This window comes from Leptonotus elevatus, chromosome 6, assembly GCF_054856555.1.
Source record: "Leptonotus elevatus isolate MCC_2025b chromosome 6, RoL_Lele_1.0, whole genome shotgun sequence".
Lineage (NCBI taxonomy): Eukaryota > Metazoa > Chordata > Actinopteri > Syngnathiformes > Syngnathidae > Leptonotus > Leptonotus elevatus.
The window spans coordinates 14,427,516-14,449,283 of NC_141244.1; the positions used below are offsets into that span (position 1 = coordinate 14,427,516).

Here is a 21,768-nt window from a genome sequence, read left to right on the forward strand (position 1 = left end):
CACATTGCCTAAATGAAACGTCAATCTTTTTTTTCTTCTTTCCCTTTCGCCAGAGGTGGCAATAATGACACACTGTCCACAAAAGTATACTTAATATAACTAAAGTCTAGTCAATGTCAGTGTTTCATCTGATGTGTGGGACACGAAAAAGTCACCCTAAAAGCTTTTAAAAGAGTACAAGTACAAATAATAAGATTCTAAAGATTACTTTGGTAAAAACGCGATGAAAAGGCCTTGAAAAAAGACGCGGAAAACTCGATACTGTATTTACGTGAATGACGCAAGATGTGTCAGCTCACTGGCTAGTTTAACCCCGTTCGTGCGTGACGTCATACGATCAAAGGTTCGTCTTCACTCTGGAGTTCAATATTGAAGCTGTCGTCGCTCCTTTTTTATTTTTGTGGCTTCTACATTCTCTGAGAAAATCAGCTTCAGCGATCGCATCATCAGCATATCCTAACATTTTTCTCTCTCAATAAATTATTGTAATAGATCAGCAGGGTATAAAACAATATGTAAATGTCTTTTGTCCAAGACAGTACTCTGCTCCTTTTCGCTGGTGATACGTTCCAACGTACGTGATGATTTATCGTTATTATTATTATTATTATATATTTTTTTTATTTTTTTTAATATATGTTTTGTTTTGTTTTTTGAGGGAGGATTTGCGCCTCTTATAAGCATTTTTTCTGTTCTTAATTGAATTAAACTGTCACAAGAAAATAAGACATCACATTTAACTGCCTCGGAGCCAGAAAAAAAATCTTTGTGTAACTAGTCAACATCATTTTTAATTGTTTGTAGACAAAAAGTTGGGTCTCTGAAGTGTGAAATAAACAAGTAAATATTGTGTTATATGTGTACTTCTAAAAAAAAATTGCTTTTTTCTAGTCGAAGCAACGAGCTAGCATCTTTTAGCTAAAGACTGTTGCACACTGTCGCTGTTGCGCACACACTTGCTGGCGAGATGCCGAGAGACAGCCCATGAAGCTGACAAATCAGGCTCCGCCCCCTGGTCATCATTGTAACAAAAGCCAGTTGTCGTTAGCCCAGCGGGATGAAGGCTGCATTGGGGTATTTTGACAAAACTATGCCACAGACTTGCTATCAGGACACCTGGAAACTGTTTTAAACTGTAGGTAAAGTGTTGCAAATTTCCCTACTGTGGGACAATTGAATGTTATCTTACATCTCGGCTGGCGTGGCCACTTTAGAGTGCCACGTTGTCACCCATATAGGTCACATGCATGCATGCTTTATGAAGCCAAAGTACCTGGCATGCAAGCATGTGGACGACAAGCAAACGCCATACAAGAAGGCCTGAGCGAAGATTCGAACCCAGGACCTATCTACTGTGAAACAGATGTGCCATCTAACCACTATGCTGCCTCACTGCAGCATATTATTCATATCTTTACAATGGCCATCAGAGGACTCATAAAAAAAATTCCCTTCCCCACCTCCGCCCTAAAGATTTTTTGTTGTTCTCTTTTCGTTTCTTTTTACAAGCCAATCTGTTGACCGCTCATGAAGGTCCACACCCTTCCTTAACCACACGAGCTGCTTGAGCCATCAGCACATGCAGTACGCACTCCAAGGCAGGCACAAATAGAAAGCCACCAGGCAGCTGATGTCATGTGAAGCAGCTGGGCCAGTCCATGAGTATACGAGAGGAGGTCAACTGGATGTGTTATTACTCTGACCTTTCTCTATTAAATCTGTTTATGTGCTCAAATGGATTTTACAGATGATGATGTTGGAGGATGACGTTTTTATTCAAGTCAAGTTGCAAGTAGATGACAGCATTTCTTCAATGACTATTCAATGGAAATTCAATGGGAATTTTTAGTTTACTACCATCAGTATTTTTCTTTTATTTTCTCTTTGGCTGGGATTAGCTGGTGACCAATCCAGGGTGTATCCCTCACAGACACGAGTGACAATGAGCAATACACATCATTTGTTTTCCTTAAAAAAAAAATACATGTTTTAAATCAATATGTATACTGTGTGTGATACTGTAATTCTACTGTACTGTAATTTTATACTGTCCTATAATTTACCTTTTTTTCTTTAATTAATGTGTAATTTCCTCATATTTATTTATTTATTTATTTTTCTCAACAAGGTTAAGGGAAACTAATTTAATGCAACGACTATTACAGGATAGGCCTATAGCTCGATGTAATCGGCGGACCAACGGGGCAGACCGTACTTTGCCCAGCCCCTGATGTAGATTGTGCAGGAACCCTGATAAACAACGTCGTTAGTAGGAAGCAGGAAAGAAACGAAACAATAGTCGCGTTCTCGTGAATTGTGTGAACGCGCCCTCTCAGTCTCCAGTGGAGCGCGAGGCAGAGCTGCACGGTTGCTATGGCGACAACACGTCAACTTCAGACTGCGCCCTTTCCACCACCAGCGACCAAAATGTTGCCCGTAAGGTCTAAAATATCCAAAAGGTTGGTACAAAACCTCGCGGAAAGCATTTGGAAGCAAGTGGCCCACTGTAAGTATGATTCGTGCCTTTTATTTTTGTTTTTTCTTATGATTTTATATAGGCTGAGTGTTTGAACATTGCGCAACTTTTGACTGAACGCGTTTCGGCGCACACCACAACTAGGCTCATTTGTCCGGGTTTTGCTTTTTTTCAAATTGGCCCATAGTCAATAAAAGAGAGGTGGAGTGCCTTATCAGAGAGTTTCATACGTTATTAGAGGAGTCGGCGAGTCCTGCAAGGTCAGTCGGCGGCTTGGACAGATGGAAGGTCAGAAGCTTTCTGCACAACACCTTCGGACTCACTAACGACACCATCATGGATGGAGGTACGCAACACTTTCTCGAGCTCAGTGGTTCTTAACCTTGTTGGAGTATACTGAATACATTGTACACTTTAAAAACAGTTGGGTCAAATATTGGACCTACCCACTAACTTGGGTCAATTTGACCTAACTTTAAACTGGGTTGTTTTATACAAAACAATTCAGAAAGTTGGGTCAAAGTGACCCAAGTTAACAGGTCATCGAAATGTTGACTCAAATTGGGTTGTTCTTGAGACCTAGCTGTTTTAAGAATGTACACTAAAAACAGTTGGCTCATAAATATGCCCAATTAGATCAAAAAGGGACTGACTCAACATATTGGGTAATCCAAATTGGAACCCAACTTGAAACTTGGTTATTTTATACAAAACAATTCATAAAGTTGGGTCAAAGTGACCCAAGTTAACAGGTCATCGAAATTTTGACCCAAATTGGGTTGTTCTTGGGACCCAGCAGTTTTAAGAATGTACTCTAAAAACAGTTACCCAATTAGATCAAAAAGGGACTGACTCAACATATTGGGTCATTCAATTGACCCAAAAAGTTTAGCTAAATGATTAACCCACAAAAAAAAAAAAAAAAACGTACACTGTAATTGGGTTGCTTTGTGGGTTATTAATTTAATTTGACCCAACCATTTGTGTTAAAAAACTCAAAAAGTTCATTTGTTTACCATGATTATCCCAAAAAGTTGGATCAGTTGATTTTTTACCACAATGAACCCAAAAGTTGGGTCTAAGGAATCATGTTTTTGTGTTAAATAACTCAAAAGTTGGGCCGGTTCATTTTTTACCCAATTTACTTGGGTTATTCAATTAGCCCCCCCAAAAAATTGGGTAACGCACAAAACAGTTGTTTGTGGGTTATTCGTTTGACCCAACATTTTGGGTTAAATAACTCAAAAAGTTGGGTCTGTCCATTCATGACCCAATTTGGGTTATTCCTGACCCAAATGCTTTTAGAGTGTGACCTCATTCTTGATGTTACTGTCTCTTGTCCTGCAGTGTTCCGCACATTTGACAAAGACAATGACGGATTTGTCAGCTTGAAAGAATGGCTCGAGGGGCTATCAGTTCTTCTTCGTGGCACCTTGGACGAAAGAATTAAATGTAAGTCGGAAAGCACACAACAAAAAGACCGCTCCCGCTAAGACTTCCCCGTTTCTGTAGACTGCTTTCACGTGTACGACTTGAACGCTGACAAGTACATCACCAGGGAGGAAATGTTACAAATGCTGAGGTACGGCCTCAGACTACCTGGGGAGGAGGACCCTTATGATGGCATCAAAGACCTGGTGGAGATCACACTCAAGAGGATGGTGGGTATATTGGAGAACAGCAGGTTTGGCAAAAAAAGGACTGAAATGTTGAACAGCTGGACATTTGATGGTTTTCTGGGAAACTATTTACCGTTATTTGCTGTTTCCCCACGACCCTCGGCTTTTGCATGTTTTTATGTTTTTTTTTAATGGAACAAAACAAAAAGAACGATGTCTTTCAATTCTAGGTGTCAGTTTGTGGAACAATCTGGATTGTAAAGCCAAATCATTTCAGTCTATCTGTATTATTTTTTTTAAATCTCTAAAAGCACAAATACTAGATATATATATCATGAAAACATGCTTTTGAATTAATTTGTAAAATTATGTTGGAACTATCTTGGCAGTTTGCTGCCATTCATTTTGTGTTGATCAGGGGAAGACATTACAAGTTGTACTTTTCTTCTTTTTTTTTTTAAAGAGTAAAATACAAATTTGAATTGAATTGATTTTTTTAAACAGTTAACATTAATCTGATCAGAAACCTAAGGAGGAAAAAAAAAAGATATTTTAAATAAAATTTCAACTGTACTTTATTGATATTGTGTCCATTCTCAGGATCACGACCACGACGACAGGCTGTCTTTGGACGATTTTACAAAGTCAGTGAAACAGGCGAACTACATGCTCGAGGCTTTTGGAACCTGTCTCCCCAACACCACGGTGAGTTAAATCAGTTGCCAAGCATTTCACAACAAAAACGTTCTAACACTTATTAAAAATACATCTTGTTTTCTCTTTTTACAGAGGATTGAGACTTTTGAGCAGCGTGTATTTCAGAGTCAGGTGCACGGATGATTCTGTCATACAAATATTCGACAGCCATCCATTTTCTATAGTGCTTGTTTTGTTTAGGTGAGCTGGAGTTGATCCCAGTTGAAGAGAGCGCGTACGCTCGCTGATCGCCGGCCAATCGCAGGGCACATAACCATGCCCGCTCACAATCATAGGGACAATTTAGAGCCTTTAATTAAGCAAACATGCAGAGTTTTGGGAAGTGGGAGGATGCAGGAGTATCCGGAGAAAACTCATAGAAAGCACGAGAACATGCAAAATGTGTCAACAAATGAAAAAAAAATGTTCAAAGAAACAATTGGATTTGTTTTATTAATATTTGTGATGAGAATATGAGCAGTGAAAAGATCAAATTCGCCGACGTGGTTTTATCTTTTTCCCCACTGGTTTGAGTTCAGATTTCACCTAAAGCAAAAAAAATAATAATAACAAAATTAGGAACTTTCATTCATTACAAAGGAATTTGCTTGAAGACACGCTACCTGTTTCATTGTGTTCCTGATCAGGTTGACAGTTGTGTTCAGCGACTCGTCGTCCATGTCCACTTTCGGAGCGTCCTCTAGTTTCGGCCCAATGAGTGGCTCATTTTTTCCGATGACCTCAGCCGGCGAGTGCGACGCAAGCTCTTCCATCTTGCGTTTTCTGCTCTCCAAATGCGTCGTCCTCGGTACAAACGTGACCGCAGACGGCTGATTCGAGGTCAGTGTAACTCGTGCGCCTCTAGAATCATGAGATTGTTTTTGCCAGCGGCTCGAGTTTGATGCGGCCGCCTCCTCTTTCGAGTGAACGACGGCGTTGTGCAATGTCCCCATTTTGTCCTCTGCTGGTACAGTCTGGTGGTGGATTTTGTGTGTGGAGTTGTGATGTTCCCGAGGAGGTCGCGGCAGTGGAGGAAAGGATGAATGATGGTGATAGTCCACGTTCCAACTTCCTCCTTCATTGTCACGGCCACTCATTTCACAGTAAGTGGGGATGATGGCTGGCGTGGGTTCCGCTGGCGTGGGCTCTTCGTTCACTGCCTCTTCCTGCTCCCTCTCTCGGGCTTTCGTTCGAGGAATACAAAATTAGAAATATAGACATACATTGGGAAAATACAAGACCAATTTTACAGTATTTTTCCTGGTTCATTGTATTATATTTGTAGTGGATAAATATTAGCATTTTTACAACTTTGTTCTTTGTTCTCACGTTACGGGAATCTTTTTGGCAGTATTACAATCTTTTATTGTAATGTTAAAATTGTATTTTCTTAAAATATTTTGATGTTGTTGTAATGAATGGACTTTATCATAAAGAATTGTTTTAAATGACCATTCCAGTTATAGTTCCAATAAATGCTATTCTCATAATTTTTGTTGTCGTTGGTAATATTACTACTTTATCACCATTTTGAAACTTTATTTTTAAAAAACTGCCAGTGAATACTGCCGTATTCTGGTAGTATTAGAAATTTACTTTATAAAAATGTAGAACTTTTTATTACAATATTTTACCTTTATTCTTATATTATTATAACTTCCTTCTAATAATACTTAGCCTTTTCATTTTATATTACCTTGTCTTCTTTTTAGTAAATCTCATTCTATTACAACTTTAATTCGTTTTTTTTTTTTAAAGGTTACGGTAACTCAAATAAAATCGACTTTTTTTCTTCCTCTTGATTTATAGCTGATGTTTCAAATACTCAGAAGTAGGAATGTACCTCTGTTCTGTGCCATCCTCATTACGTATCTCCTCCGGTCCTGCAGCTTCATCCTGGTGTCCTCCACAGTCTCATATTCAGGGACGTAACAGACATGCAGCACGCCGCCATAGAAACTCTTCTCATCCATGTGTCGTTTTGCAGCTCTGAAAAAGACAATTCACAGAAGACTTGATGTTCAGATGAGATCCATATTGTGATGCGATAAATAGAAATGTAATGAAGGAAAAAATACTTTGTTACTGCGCTTAGATTTTTCAGGTATCTGACCTTTACTTGAGTATTTATTTTTCTGACTACTTTTTTTTTTTACTTTTACGCCCTACATTTTAAAACATAATCAGCACTTTCTACTTCTTACTGTCAAAATAGGCTCCATACTATCTTCGAATTCAATAGATGACGGCACGACGTAAAAAAAAAAAGGTGCATGCAGAAAGCACTAAAGTCAGCTGTGGTTGAGCTCTTGACTGAGATATTGGGGTCTTATAAGCTAGAAAAAAACGTTACTTTTGTTATTGTTGCAAAGATATGGGTATATGTTATTTTGACAGCATAACTATCAAGTCAACACTAGCTAACTCACTTGATTTTAAAACAACATGCATCATCATCTCTCTTTCTTCTCAGTACGAGCGCTATCCTAGTTATACTACAACGGAAAGCAATTTTGTGTTATTTTAATTTTACTTGAACATAGTTGAATTCTGCTTTTACCTTCCCCCGGTTTTTTTTTTTGTTTTTGTTTTTTTACTCAAACAGCTGTACTGCACTTCCTAAATACAGAGCGTGAGTACTAAGTTTTACCACCCCTGTGCATTATTGTTAGCAACAGTAGTATGAACCTGGCACTCGTGAGTTTCTGGAACTTGACGAGGTAAACCTCGGTGAACTCCTCGGCGGGGTACTCGTCCAAAGGTCTGTACTCTTGCACGACTCCATACAAAGCACACAGCTGGATGAGCTCTGTCATAACTCCAATGGCGGGGACCCCTTGGATCATCACGTAACACGACTCCAAATTGATGGTGTACACCTGACAAGCAGAGAAGAAGACACAACTGTTCCCACTTCGAAGAGGTTTGTTTACATTCGTTAGCGTCACACAGGCCCTCGAAGCGAGCCCTAACATTCAATTGTCGACTTTATATGAGATGACAGGACTTCGTAGATTACCTTTACGGCCCTAGCTTTCCTCCCATCGCGATATTTAGGTCGAGAAATGCACACTTTCCGCTGTTCGTGGTGTTTGAAAACCTCGGGAGCCTTCCAGCAGCTACTCCCCGCCGCCGCCATGTTTGCTGGTAAAGTGTTTCCGGCAGGCACTCTTTCAAAATACGAGTCTAACCTCAAAAGCGGCTCGATAGTTGGAGTACAGTTCACGCTTTTTCTTTTATTTTGAAGAAACGCAGGAAGAAACTTATTAAACAGTGTCTAATGTAGTGATTGATGCCAACCTAGCAGTTTTTTTGCCAAATTTAGCAACTTCCTCTGCCCCAGAGTGAATCAAACACTCAACCGTACATTGTCCCCTCGAAGTGGCACAACTACATTCTGTTATGTGACTTCCAAAAGACGTGTACGCATGCCAATTGTAACTTCTGCCATCTAGTGGGAGAGCGTGGAATTTTTCTACCTGTCACTATTCGTCGCTTGCATAGATAATTAGATACCTGTTGATTACAACGATACATTATTTGTTGTAATAGGATATGCTTTTTGGGTCAATTAAGTGACTCTGACGTCACAATGGTTAGGAAGGAATACAATAAATTGCTTACTTTGGTGACATTGACAACTATCCCTTTGGCAGGCTGTTGACTGGTAAATCTTATCCCCAAGGCTTTAAAATAAAAGCTGAAATATTTCAGATTCCAATATCGTGCCATATATGGCATCCACAAAGATCATATACAAACACTTCGTCACTGGCTCAAGACTTAAAAGTTCCATGTACTGTAAATAACCAACGACAACATTTTTTGTTTGTTTCCCCTGCATTTAAGTTCACACACAACCACTAAAACATGACCTTCCAATTGCATTTTAGTGCAGAGCAAAGCCTACTAAATACTACATTTGGAACTTCACTCTCCATTCAGTGATTATGGAGAAAGTCCAGAGTGTGTGCATGCTTTGCAATTTCAAAGCCGCATGATGCAGCGTTGCAGTATTTCTTGCTCTAGTGATTTACTGTTGTCTTGACGGTAAATGTCATGTTAGTGCATTTGTGTTCTGCTCAGGATTTTTGTACATGACCAGTTTGCAGCCATTTTATAAAAAACACAGTTTGCGGTGCTGTTAAATAATTTGGAAAAGCTTGAGGATTGCCTCTTAAGTCAGAGTAATGCTTACCAACATTATAAATTGTGGCACTGGCATAATGAAACCCTCTGGACGTGACCAAAACACCTGTCACTCAAGTTTGATTGAAACCATTAATGTTTTGAAAAGTAATTAAAAGAAAAATAGTTCACACGGTCTGTGCTAGTGTGGGAATAGTGACAGAAATGCACATGTTCTCACGTAATTTATTTTTAGCCTGTTGCCACACTGATAGACCACAAGGTCATTTCACAATGTTCTCACATCAGTCCTCTAAGTCTAGCCTGTCATCATTGTCTTCTTGATCCACGTGACGTAATTGCACACTTTAGTATACACTCCGGGCTTGTTTCTCAGGGCGCAGCCTTTCCCCCACGACACAACTCCTTGGAGCACGCCGTCACATGTCATTGGACCCCCGGAGTCACCCTGTGAACGAAGGAGACAAATGATGGCAAATTTGAGACTCAGAAACACACCGTTTGGCGACATCTCCAAATTACCTGACACGAGTCTTTACCTCCCTCCAGGTAACCAGCGCAGATCATGTTGTCAGTGATTTGGAAAGGATATACATTAAAGCATGCATCATCACTCAGGAGAGGGACATCCACGCACTGCAGCGTATGGGGAAACCTTGCTAAACAAAATGGAAGACAGAGGTTCTATTGTCGATTTAGTGTGCACATGATGCAATTAGGATTTTACAGTATGATGATGCAGTAGCATCGCCATATAGTTGACTAAAACTAAAATAACTCAACTTTATTTATAAAGCACTTTAAAAACAACAGCGGCTGAATACAAAGTGCTGTACAGTGAACATGGCATAATAGATTGCTGAAATAAAAACAACGTGAAACATAAAATAGAGTGAAACTAATAAAAATAAAATAAAATGACTCATCATCTGACAAATTAAGTGAGAAGACGGACCCTTACTAAAGGCCATTGTGCTTTTCAATATTCACGACTGTCATATTACATTGAAGCCCTGTTCAGAGCTTGTTCCAAATTAGAGGTGTCAAAATTAATTGACAACTAATCGATTGTCAACATAATTGACAACTACTATAATATAGGTTAGAGCCATTGATTAACTCCAAATCCTCTGATAGTAATTATTCTGTGATTTTTGTAGTCCTTTATGATAGCAGATTGATTTTCATTTTTGTTTAATTAAAATAATACATTTGAAAACATATTTTTTTATTTGACTTTTGTAACTTTCAAAAAGAGTACTAGATCAATCTCTCTCATGTGATATTGTTTAATTTTGCTGGTTAGTTATTTTTTTTTACATCACTCAACGATAACAAATAATCAACAAATACTGGTTTAATAAACACTACTCTGGGCATAATTTTTTTGTTTTACTTAAAACACAAAATTAACTTTGATCTGCTTATTCAACTAATTAATAGAATTATAGATTCAAAAAATATTCAATAGCGACAGCCCTATTCAAAACCCACACGTTCTAGATAAAAATATGGGATAGAGACTTTTTTTTTTCTGAAATATAATTTTATCCTCCCATAGGCTTTCTCACGTGTAAAGGCATCACAATCAATAAGTATACAGCAAAAGCCCATTAAAAAAAAAAGGTTGCTTAAAAAAAAAAGTTGTGTAGTGATGAATCATGAAGTAGCAAAGGAACACTGTAGTGTATTAATAATTTCACCTATGATCTACTCCATTTCTCAACTAAACAGTTATTTACAAATATAAAATTAAAAAAAATCCACTTCTGCTTCACTGAGCCGATGTCACAAGTTTGTGACGTCTTGCATGATGCCTCACACATACAAAACAACATTTTTCTAAGACTTCAGAGCCCTCCCCCCCGAACGCATTACAGTACTTGCATGACTTTGGTCACATGACTCACAGCCTTCATCACTGGGGCGGATGCTCCCCCAGCCAGAGACATGGCACATGGTCCCATCAGTGGCACATTTGGAAGGGAGCGTCGCCGGGCGCACGTGGCTGGTCAGAGAGGCGGGTCGACTCAGCTTGATGAGCATGACGTCGCTATCCTGCGTACGGGGGTTGTACTCGGGGTGGCGAATGAATTTCGCAGACATGATGTGCTGTTCAGGGCCCTCGGCCTCCCAGATGTTATGCTCCCCCAGCCGTACCTCTACATTGGATCTAGATAAGGAGTTGTAAGTTGAACGAAAACGTTTCATGATTTCAAAAGCAGTATGATGATCTTTCTCACTTTGAACTGCAGTGGGCAGCAGAGAGCACCCATTCTGGGGACAGGAGAACCCCTCCACAGAAGTTGTATCCCGCGAAGAGAGACACTTGGTAGGGCACTGAGTTTCTGGGACACTCGTACCCGCCAACTATTCTGTCGTCATCCCTCAGGGCAGCCGCAACTTGAAATTGACAATCCATCATAGTAAATCCATCAGTTAGGGTGACCATATTTTGATTTCCAAAAAAGGACACTTGGTCCGACCTCAAGATATTTAAATGATACTCAAAGTTTATTCAAAGATGCCAGACATTTAAACTATTTTAACATATACCTCCTTTATATTGGTAGAAATTAAACAAAAAACATAACTCTCTGTTGATGTCTGTTTGGGAGCGCTGAGCGCTACCAGTAAGCTAAAATTTTGGGCTGCTGAACCACTCAGGACCTTGTTCAAAGATGTAGTGTCATGTTTCGGTTCTGTGGGGGTTGGGATTTTGTTTGTTTTGGGTGTTCTTATTGTTTTTGTCTGTGGTTGGTGTTTTTTGTCTTGTGTTCATGGTTTCTTCCCTTGTCTCGTTATGTCTAACCATGTCCACCTGTGTGTGTCTTCTCTTCCCCAGGTGTGTCCAGACAGAAGCAAAGCCAGCTTCGTTCCTCAAACAAATCTCGTACTCACAGAAGCATGTGTGTCCAAAAGAAGACGCCGAGGTTTGGAGTGGCGCTGTAGCGCAGCCACAGGAAAGCGTAGAAGAAGAATCGGCGAAGAAGACCAACACTTTTTTTTTCTAACTTTATTGCAATCTACAGAACAAACATGGCTTTGCGTGTATCAAAACAACATGAAAAAGTGACAACGTCGCTTATTGAACGTGAGAATAAAGAAGCAAAATATTTTGCTGCAAAAGCATAAGCGAGCTAAGGCGGCTGCGCAAAACGACTACGACACGGCTATTCGCCATTGTTGTTGACAGACTGACGGTTTGCGCGCAGTCACGCGAGAATTGCCGCATACGTCATCAATCTGCGACAATGTGCCGTCATCGAGCTGGGACCATTACGTCATCACTGGAGGAGTATCCTGCATATGGTGTCCAGATTGAAATCTTTCCACTCCATAGCTCGGTTTCAAAAGTGATCGATTTCAAGCTCCGAATCCGCGCCATTGTGTGGATGAACGGCCTAAACGATAAGAAACTTGTGAGGATACATTGAAACTGGCTTTCGTGTGGACGGGGCCGTAGTCTGTTGTGTTTGTCCAGTCGGTGTGGTTGCATTGCCTATGTTATGTGTGAAAGTTTGTGTGTCAAGTCTTCATCACAGCCAAGTCATCATCGTCACAGCTAGCCAAGACGTCATCGTCACAGCTAGCCAAGACGTCATCGTCACAGCAAGAAAAGTCGTCATCGTCACAGCTAGCCAAGTCGTCATCGTCACAGCCAAGAAGCCAAATAGCACCAACCAAGTCAAGTCACTCCACAGCAAGTCAAGGCAAACAAACTACTCTTTTAATATACAGTATAGCAATAACACGCTCGTAAACAAACAAAACGCTACTCCTCCTACACCCCTTGTGATCGACTCGGGAGCAGTCCGTGTCACGGTAATAACACAGTATACCCCGCCTCTCATTTGTCGCGCACTGAAAATTCTCTTCAGTTCAGAGGCTGTATCAAATTCTTCAAACATGAAAATCACATACATATGTCTTTGGGAGCATAGTAATATTTAAAATAGAACATATTTATACGTTTTGGGGAGCAAATGAGTTAAACTGGGATGTGTCTATGTTCAGAATTAACCAATCACATTCAAACATGTCAAATGGCAATCACACCCTTGCCGCCATTTCTAGAGCCCTCGATTGACCCCAAATAACGTTATGACCGTGTTTTGGTTTGGGCCATTGTGTTCTTATGGTCCTTATTTGTCCTTTGTGATGGTAATGATGTTGTCAGTTGCTATACAGTTGCTATGGCCCTTTTGATGATGACGTTGTCAGTTGCTATGCAGTTCCTACGTTGTATGACAGACACTTTCTTACCACGTGTTTTCAGATATTGATAAATGGCTTTCTTTTCCCACGTGAAGAGCAGTTCCTGTTCACAGAGCCGATTTCAACACCACGTGGCCACAACTTCTGCCAGGCGTGCATCAGCATGCACCGGGGGGAGCAAAAATGGCTGTGCCCGCTGTGCAACATTAAGTTCGCCAAAGGACTCACGCAAAATGTCAACACCGGTTTCAAAGAAATTCAATGAGATGAGGTGCCATGCGACCAATGCCTTGGCTCCAAATTCAAAGCCAGGAAGACCTGTTTAGTCTGTTTGAGGTCTTACTGTGGCGCGCACCTGCAGCCCCACCAGATGGACGCTGCTTGAATAGCTGACCCTTCTCTTGAAGTTTGGTGGTGTGCCGTGGCATATTTTCAAATGGCTCAATAAAGGTTTGGAAACACTGGAATAAAAGGCTACATCTGCCCTCAGCCTTTTGTTAACTCATTCACTGCCATTGACGGCTATAGACGTCAAAAATGTATTTGAACTATTTCTATTAGTTTCACATTTTTTTCCACTTTTGTTAAGAGTATGAAAACCTAGAAACATTTTTATTGTACGTTTAGAACAGATATAAAATGTGTGATTAATCGTGAGTTAACTATTGAAGTCATGCGATTAATTACAATAAAAAAAATTATCGTCTGACGCTCCTAATTTTTAGTAATCTTTTCTTTTCTTTAAACTCAAGATTAATCACAAATTTTATATCTGTTCTATATGTACAATTAATTTTTTCTAGGTTTTACTCTTTTCAACAAAAGTGTGTGTGGGGGGGGGTGTAAAACTAATAAAAGTAGTTCAAATTAATTTTTGACGTCTATAGCCGTCAATGGCAGTGAATGAGTTAAAATTTCGGATTCCTCATTTTAATACCTCAACGCAAGCAAATGCAAAATGCAATCTCAGAATGGATTACCAGAAACAAATCCAACCCATTTGGGACTATGTGAAAAAGTCATTAAACAGAGTTCACTTTTACTGGCCACACCCAGGCCTGATTACTGCCAGATTTGCTGAATCCAGAAATGACTTCTGTCGATAAATCATTGCTTTTGCAACGTACAAATGGGCACCATTTCTTTGGCACAGTTCAGTGTGATAAACTTTATGACTGCCCTCCACCCTCCTTTCTTGTTATACAGAAAACGTTGCAAAAAATATTCTACTCATGCTGTCTGAGAATAAAAGTAGCCAGAGGAGTTGCTTAAAAATGCGACCAAAAGTTGTCAACACCAACTCTGCTTTGATAAACAAGCCATGTTGTTAGTGTAAGCAGTGTCCTAAATTTGCTAAAATAAATAAGTATAATAATAAATAATTTAAAAAAAATTAAATCACCCTGACAAATAAAATCGAATTCACTGATCAAATTAATCTCACTCAACCCCAATTTTTATAACATGCGCTTTTGCTATATTTTGCCATTAGTTTTTACTATACCTGCACTTCCACAGAGAGCAAGGAGAACAAAAAGCTTCATTCCCTTCATCCCACAGTCCAGTAGTGTGTGAATGTGACTTCAAACTCAGCCATGTGAGTGCTCTTATCTCCTTCTTCTCAAGGTCTTTTTCATCACACTTCAAACATTAGACATCTGCTACATTACCCATAAATTGTGTTTACAGTGTAGTGTATATAGTGTGGACACTCATATTTAAAAAAAAAAAAAAAAAAAAAGGAAGGCTAAACCAATTTGAAAATTACGTTAAAAACCCTTATTAAAAAACGTTTTTGGGATGTCTGCAATCGGTTTCATCCCAAAAACGTAAAAATAAAAAATTTAAATGGGGGGGGGGCAATAGGACATTTTCACATAGCAGTGATGATATATAATGTATGTAATACTGAAAATAATAATCTGAAACTGTATGGCTAAAAACAGTAAAATTCAATTGGATAATAAATTCATTATTATTTATTTATATTAGTTTTTTTGTTTCATTATTTAATGTACAGTAATGCCCATGAAATTATGACAGAAACAAAAATGTGACTCACCTGTATGTTATTAGTCAATAATTCACTTTAGTTTATGGTTATTAAATCAGAATGAATTCATTGTGCGGTGGCTTTATGAGTCAGAGTGGGTTACTCATGTATGAACATATAGACGGTAATCAGCAACAGACAGAAACACAGCTAAATGGGAGAGTGCGTTGAACCAAACCCTGTGATTATACACTTAAGGCTAAAATACAACACATTCCCTTCCAGCACAGGCAGGTTTTACCTCAGTTTTGCGTAAACATCACTCGCCATCTTGCAGCTCATGGCTTGTGCTTTTTGACTTCAAATAAAGCACATAGCAAATTTTATTGGCCCCCACCTTGTTGAGTAATTCCTTGAAACAACTACTGTACTGTTATCGTTCTGTAATATTCATTTATCGGAATGTAATTTGACCTGGAAAGAACTTTGTTTAGCTGCTTTTTACTTTTTAAATTGTGATCAGTGATGCCACGAGTGGTAATGCAAAATAATGGTGGTTCACCAATCAATTTGGTATATATGCGACCTGCTTCTGCATTCGGAAAAATGTGCAAAAGCCGTGACATAGCACCCGTGGGAACCTTAAACCTCTACAACCACCTGTTTGAATCTGAGAGCTTCTTGACATAAATTGCGAAAGGCTACCAGTTTAATATACACTTCTGAAATAACTCAAATTATATGATATTATTTTTATTTGTTTCTATTAAGTATGATGATTAGTCTTTGATCATGTTTACCTGTATAAATAAATGATATACCGGTACTTGTATTTAACATTTGGGAAAAGACCCATAAAGATTTTATTTTATTTTATTTTATTTTATTTTATTTTATTTTATTTTATTTTATTTTATTTTATTTTAAATGTCAGCTTCAAAAAATCAATGTGTTGTCCTGCTTGTTATTGCAGCATATTTTACATGAAATCTATGATCTTATTTTCCGGGTTTGGTCAAACCGAGCAGTACAAACCAAAAATCTTAAACTACTCCTTTTTACTGTCTGAGGTTGTGTTTTTAAACGTACCGTATCTCTTCCAATGGTAATGTTATTAATTGAAGAATGAAGACCACTCATTTGTTATTCTTGAACAAACGTTACTGAAATAAATCTGTAATCATTTGTCTGATTCTGTTTTTGTATCCACTAGGGTGACCAGACTTATCGGGATATATTGTTTTATTGGGGTAGTCCCATTTGAGCGGATTTTGCCAACCACTTTGTTTTGTCACACTTTTACGCAGATCTCTTTTTGTGTGTGCGTGTCAACAAGCTAATTGTTTGGGCCACGTGAATGTCAACCATACAGTTGTCATAGCGATTCAAACAATAAACCAATTAAAAGGAATTTAACTGTTGAATTCCTTCCTAATTACTTTCACATTTGCGTCACACCAGAACGAGAACGACTTCCTGCTTCTATGTCTAAGAATCATGGGAAATGTAGTCAGACCAAGCAAGATGAGCATTTCTGGCAGCGCGTTTTCAATGTTATAATGTGGGGCCTACCGCTAAAAAATGTTGTATTCCTGCCGTGCAACATTACTTGCTTGTTTTTATTTACAGACACGAAAAACACATGTTTGTGTTTTTGATTTTCAGTTTTATAAACAAGATTTTGCAAAATGGACCAAGCAGAGTGCATTGCCTGATTGCTTAGCGCTGTTGAACTGTCAACCAAGATAGCATTTAGCATTAGCTAAAGTAATAATACAATCACCATTCACCAGACTGACAAGTGATTAAATTTGGTACCTGGTAATTTTCAGTTAAATTAATTTGTAGTTTCCTGGTATTTAATTAAAAAAATCTGGTCAACACTTGTTGCTAGGCAAACTACATAGGGCTTGCTTCATTGACCAATATGAAAATAGGCACAGAAAGACACACAAATTATGAGACGTTTATATAAATTATTTCCACATATAGTGGTCATCCCTAATGTAGACCCTAATTTGCCGCAAAGTGCATTATCCGTTGAAGACAAATACACATCTGTTCCTATTGCACAATATGGTACTAATTGTAATTATTTTATTTCACAGATGCTATTATTCTGACACGGACTGCTCACCCCCATTTGAATTTCCTGCACAGCATGAGAAAGTATGCTAGAGTATATACTCAGAAATCATCCCTGAGATGCCAAAGAAATATCACTTTTACTGTATATTAAAATGGATGTTGTGCTACAAAAATAAAAACTCAAATAAATACATTTACTAGAAATGAACTGAATCACCCAAGTGCGAAAAGTTTTTTTCTCTTTTAAGTTTCTTTGTCACATGTGACACGCAGATGCCCGTTTATTTACACATCTGCAGAGCAGAATTTGTTATTAAACTGAATAAATAAAAGGCATTTGTTAGAAGAAAGCGCATTGTGTTTGAACTCGCCAATAAGATTGATAGTTGCATAGGTGGTCATGCTAATTTTAGTATTGCTGACCTTGCAACGATTGAGGAATTGTGTTTATTTGACCATCTGGCGCCCCCTATTTAACCAGTTCCGGTTCCCCTCGTCTCGTTCAACTGTGCCTCCAAATAAACTGCAGAGAAAGGAAGCACTGTATGACTTATGCATTACCAGGCTTCTTTTCTGTCAGACGGAGCCAAGGTTGATTATTCATATCCCTCTGGTCTGCTGGAAGGCACCGAGCGTTGTGGTGGAAAGTATAAGGACCAAAGTAAGGAAGTGGTTTTGGTTGTTGAGGCTCAGCCACCAACCCCCCCCCCCCCCCCCCCCCCCCTGTGTGCGGTGCATTTCGTGAAGAAAAAAAAAATAACACATCAATGAGGCATAATGGGGGCAAGCACAGTTGGCACTCATTTTGACTTGAAAAACAAAATCCCCAACCTTTCCACACTCGGGAAGACATTTGATTCCCAGTCAGCACCGCAACAAGACCAACAAACTTTTGAGGGTTCAGCTCGCTGCAAATTCCCACTATTTGTGTCTTTATGACGCCGCCGTAACCGGAATCCACAAGTTCCATCAGCATCGTCTCACTCAGCCCCCCCTCCCGAAAAAGAAAAACGCAGTGAGCTTGACTGTTATGCGCTGCATAGCTATGATAAGTAGCGGGTGAATTACAGTAACAGCGACTGTGGAAACTACACTATGTTATTAGCGCTCCACGCCGCCACGCACAAAGACGTGCAGACAGTAGCATTGTCGTTTAGCATTTTGGGTTATTCCCCCACCTCCCCAAATCCTCTATAATGAATAATAAAGCCGCATACTCCGACTGCGTATATCATCCCGCTCTGGCATTCTCTTTAAACCTCCACCGGTTTCTTTACACACCCAAATTGGTATTTGTGTGGTGTACGCATAATTGCACGTTTGGTTGGTAAATCAAGAACTGCTGGCAAAGCCCGGCGCTCAGAAGGCTTCCCTCAAACTATAGCCTTGGGATGACTATTAATATCCCCTACAGACAGCAGCAAAACGCTGCGTCTTTCGCTTTCTGTGAAAAGACTGAAATGTTTGGGGGATAAATCTTCACTCAGAAATGAAAGCTGGTATTTGTCAAGAGCGTTCAATCTAATTTAAACAAAAGTAGTCGGCCTGTCTAGACGTCAGCTCAAGCAGACAGTCGATTGAGGGGCTTGCCGAAGGGGGCTTTTGGGTTGAGGTGTTGTCGATTGATGCGTCCGAGATCAAACAGTTGCTGATGAGTTCTCCCACGCGCTCCAAAAAGGGCGTTGTTCGAGCTCAAGCTGAGCGTGAGCGCGTGTAAATGGACACAATGCCTGACTTTTAGTGCTTCTTGCTCCCCTCCTTCCCATTCTTCCTCCCCCTCACATCTGGACTACTGGCGGGGTTCAGTTCCTGTGTGGTTGTGTTTGTATATTAGCAGGGGACTTGGTTTTGGGGCTGGGCAGATCTCGGTAGCTTACGATGCAATTCTGATCACCATTCTGAGCGTCATTGCGTTTTTACCGCATGAGCATGCGAAATTATCGTTATGAATCGCATCTCTCTACTTTTTGCATTTGGAAGTGGTCAACTTTAAGACGTCGGGATATTGAACTCTGTATTATGAAGCTTGGAACTGCCAATGTGGAGTAAACATTTTTGACTTGCACATACGTTTCAATGTAATTGCAAATATGTAAAAGTATTATTATTATTTTTTAAAGAGCTCAGTATTGTTCATTCGGTAATGTCATATGTAAAAGTATTTAAATGTGTTTGAACATATTTGCAAGTACATTCACATGTACATTCGCATGTACGATTAAAGTAGCACTAAGGAACTCTTCAATCTTTATAACATATTTTCATATCTCTTCTGATGAAACATTAACTTAAAACTAGTTGAAGGGTACCTTTGCCATGGCCTGAGTGGGTCTGTATCATTTTTACTGGCACTAAACCACTTTGAGGAGGATGGTAGGAACACTGCCACACAAAAAAACTACAAATGTGCTGACTGCTTTATGGCATACGTCACTTCCCCCTTTCCCCATTCGTTACAAAGACGGAAGTCAATTTGAATGTCGACGTATGATTACTGCTTTCATGGCAGAAGCTGCAAAATAACTGAAAAGTTTTGTCTGAGGAGACAAAAAAGAAAAAGGGAAGCTACCCAGATAAAAAGGCAGTCAAGGAACAACATTGGTCCGGCTTTCACTCGCTGGCGTGAGCTAAAAAAATGACACAATGCGCTTGTCCTCATGGGAAATGTGGTCTTCCTTCAGGCATAACATTTCCGCTTTTACCCATAAGGCGCCGCCATAATCAACGTAAACTGAAAGTTCCTTAGTGTTGCTTTAAACATACTTGTAGACTATATAATAAAAACATAGCATTTTCTCCCATAATGCCATGGGGTATTGATTTGCATATGCAAAGCAAAATCTAAATATTTTTTCTTTTCTTTTTAGCATTTGGCCTACATTCTAACAATACTTTTGAAATTTAGGTAAGTAAACATTGTTTAGTCATCATTTTTATGATTTATTATTTCTGCAGTGCATGATTTCCGTTCATCATTTTTCCCTATAATACCACGGGGTAGTGACTTTTTTTTACGAATTATAATTATTTTTTTAACTTAAACATACTTAAATAAATATGTTTAAACATGCTTGTAGGATAAATGCTAAAAACATATCATTTTCTCCCCTTTTTTTTTCTTTCTTCTTTTTTAAAAGAGCTCAGTATTGTTCATTCGGTAATGTTTTTTAGGGAAAAAAAAATAAAAAATCATTGCTCTTTTTTTTGTATATGTGCGTGCATTTTCTCCCATAGTGCCAGGGGGTATTGACCTGCGCAATCAAAATAAAATGATTGGGGTTTTTTTTCAGCATTTGGCCTTCATTATACCAGTAAACACTGTTTTGTTGTGATTTTCATCTGTGCAGTGCATGATTTCCATTCGTCATCTTTTTTCCATAAAGCCACGGGGTATTGACTTTTTTTACTAATTACAAATAATTATTTTTTTTTTTTTACTTAAACGTATTTACAAGTACGTTCAAATGTACTTGCAAATATGTTTGAACATATTTGCCAGTCAAAAATATTTACTCTACATTGGCAGTTTCATACTTCCATATAAACGTGTATCGACCAATATAAGATAAACCAATTAGACTAATCTGTAAGTAGTAAAATGAATGACTATGATGATTCAGTATCAACTTCTAATTACTTCCATAGCTTCAAATTGGCAACGTTTCTTCACCATCACATAACTGAAGCACAGTCATGAAGGAAACGGAGCATTTGACATGTTTTGCAACATTCCTCTAGAGACCAAAAAAAAAAAGAGAAAAAGTTCAACCATCAACCCAATATCATGTCAAACAGATGTATGAATGTGTAGCAAGTCTGGCTGCAAAAACCAAGAAGACTAACCATGCGGGAGGAAGTGTGGCCACAGGGTTAAACTGAGATGCTGACTGAAAGGTAAAAAGCTATACTTGAGGGACACCAGCAAGAGATTGATTTTCACTCTCTCCGGGCCAACACTCCCACTCCGTTCTCTGTGCATTCCGCTTGCTCGTGTTATTGCATATGTTCATCCCATCCTGTCGATGAAGCGCTTATGTTTTAATTCGGCCACATGGTGTTCAGAATTGCTTTTACCACACCACATTGAAACACTCAATTAGAAAGGCTGCGTGACCTTTCAGTGAGTTGTCAGCAATAATTACCATATGCTTTAAAAATAAATTAGCCCAAAGCTAATCTCTTTATTTTTAACTTTTATTTTATTTTATTTTTTTCCAGGGATGTTTTTTGAGGCTATGCAGATGTACGGCATACCAATGTAGTATCTAGTGGCTTACATGGTTTGCGGATAACATCTTGGATACTGCCCGTCTGGAGATTCCAACATGATTCTTTTTGGGTATGGCCTTTGACTGCCAAGTGTTTCAGGAATGTAGGGTTTGCGTGAAAGAAGACAAAAGTGTTCCCAAGTGACCAGAAAAATGCTGACCTGTTCTCTGAAGACCTTTTTTTTTTTTCTTTTTTTTTTACGCTTTACTGCTGGGTATCATTCTCCTTAGGGGATCAAATCTATCAATAAATTGATCTGT

At 39.0% G+C, this 21,768-nt stretch overlaps 3 protein-coding genes across 3 annotated transcripts; 1 reads left to right on the plus strand and 2 right to left on the minus strand.

Moving 5' to 3' along the window:
* The first annotated feature begins 2,355 nt into the window (after positions 1-2,355).
* clxn (calaxin) lies at positions 2,356-5,967 on the plus strand. The gene is made up of 6 exons (XM_086078347.1): positions 2,356-2,506; positions 2,664-2,822; positions 3,824-3,928; positions 3,989-4,137; positions 4,696-4,800; positions 4,885-5,967. The coding sequence occupies exons 1-6, from the start codon at positions 2,374-2,376 to the stop codon at positions 4,933-4,935; spliced, it is 702 nt and encodes a 233-aa protein (XP_085934473.1). The 5' UTR covers positions 2,356-2,373; the 3' UTR covers positions 4,936-5,967.
* On the minus strand, positions 5,218-7,964 carry rbm48 (RNA binding motif protein 48). Its single transcript, XM_086078348.1, has 5 exons — positions 7,811-7,964; positions 7,480-7,670; positions 6,635-6,780; positions 5,415-5,974; positions 5,218-5,337 (listed from the first exon to the last, which is right to left on the minus strand). The coding sequence occupies exons 1-5, from the start codon at positions 7,928-7,930 to the stop codon at positions 5,281-5,283; spliced, it is 1,074 nt and encodes a 357-aa protein (XP_085934474.1). The 5' UTR covers positions 7,931-7,964; the 3' UTR covers positions 5,218-5,280.
* A 1,151-nt stretch (positions 7,965-9,115) lies between these two features.
* LOC147172181 (trypsin-3-like) lies at positions 9,116-14,803 on the minus strand. Its single transcript, XM_086077727.1, has 5 exons — positions 14,663-14,803; positions 11,184-11,343; positions 10,851-11,113; positions 9,463-9,599; positions 9,116-9,388 (listed from the first exon to the last, which is right to left on the minus strand). The coding sequence occupies exons 1-5, from the start codon at positions 14,709-14,711 to the stop codon at positions 9,239-9,241; spliced, it is 759 nt and encodes a 252-aa protein (XP_085933853.1). The 5' UTR covers positions 14,712-14,803; the 3' UTR covers positions 9,116-9,238.
* Between the last annotated feature and the right edge of the window lie 6,965 nt (positions 14,804-21,768).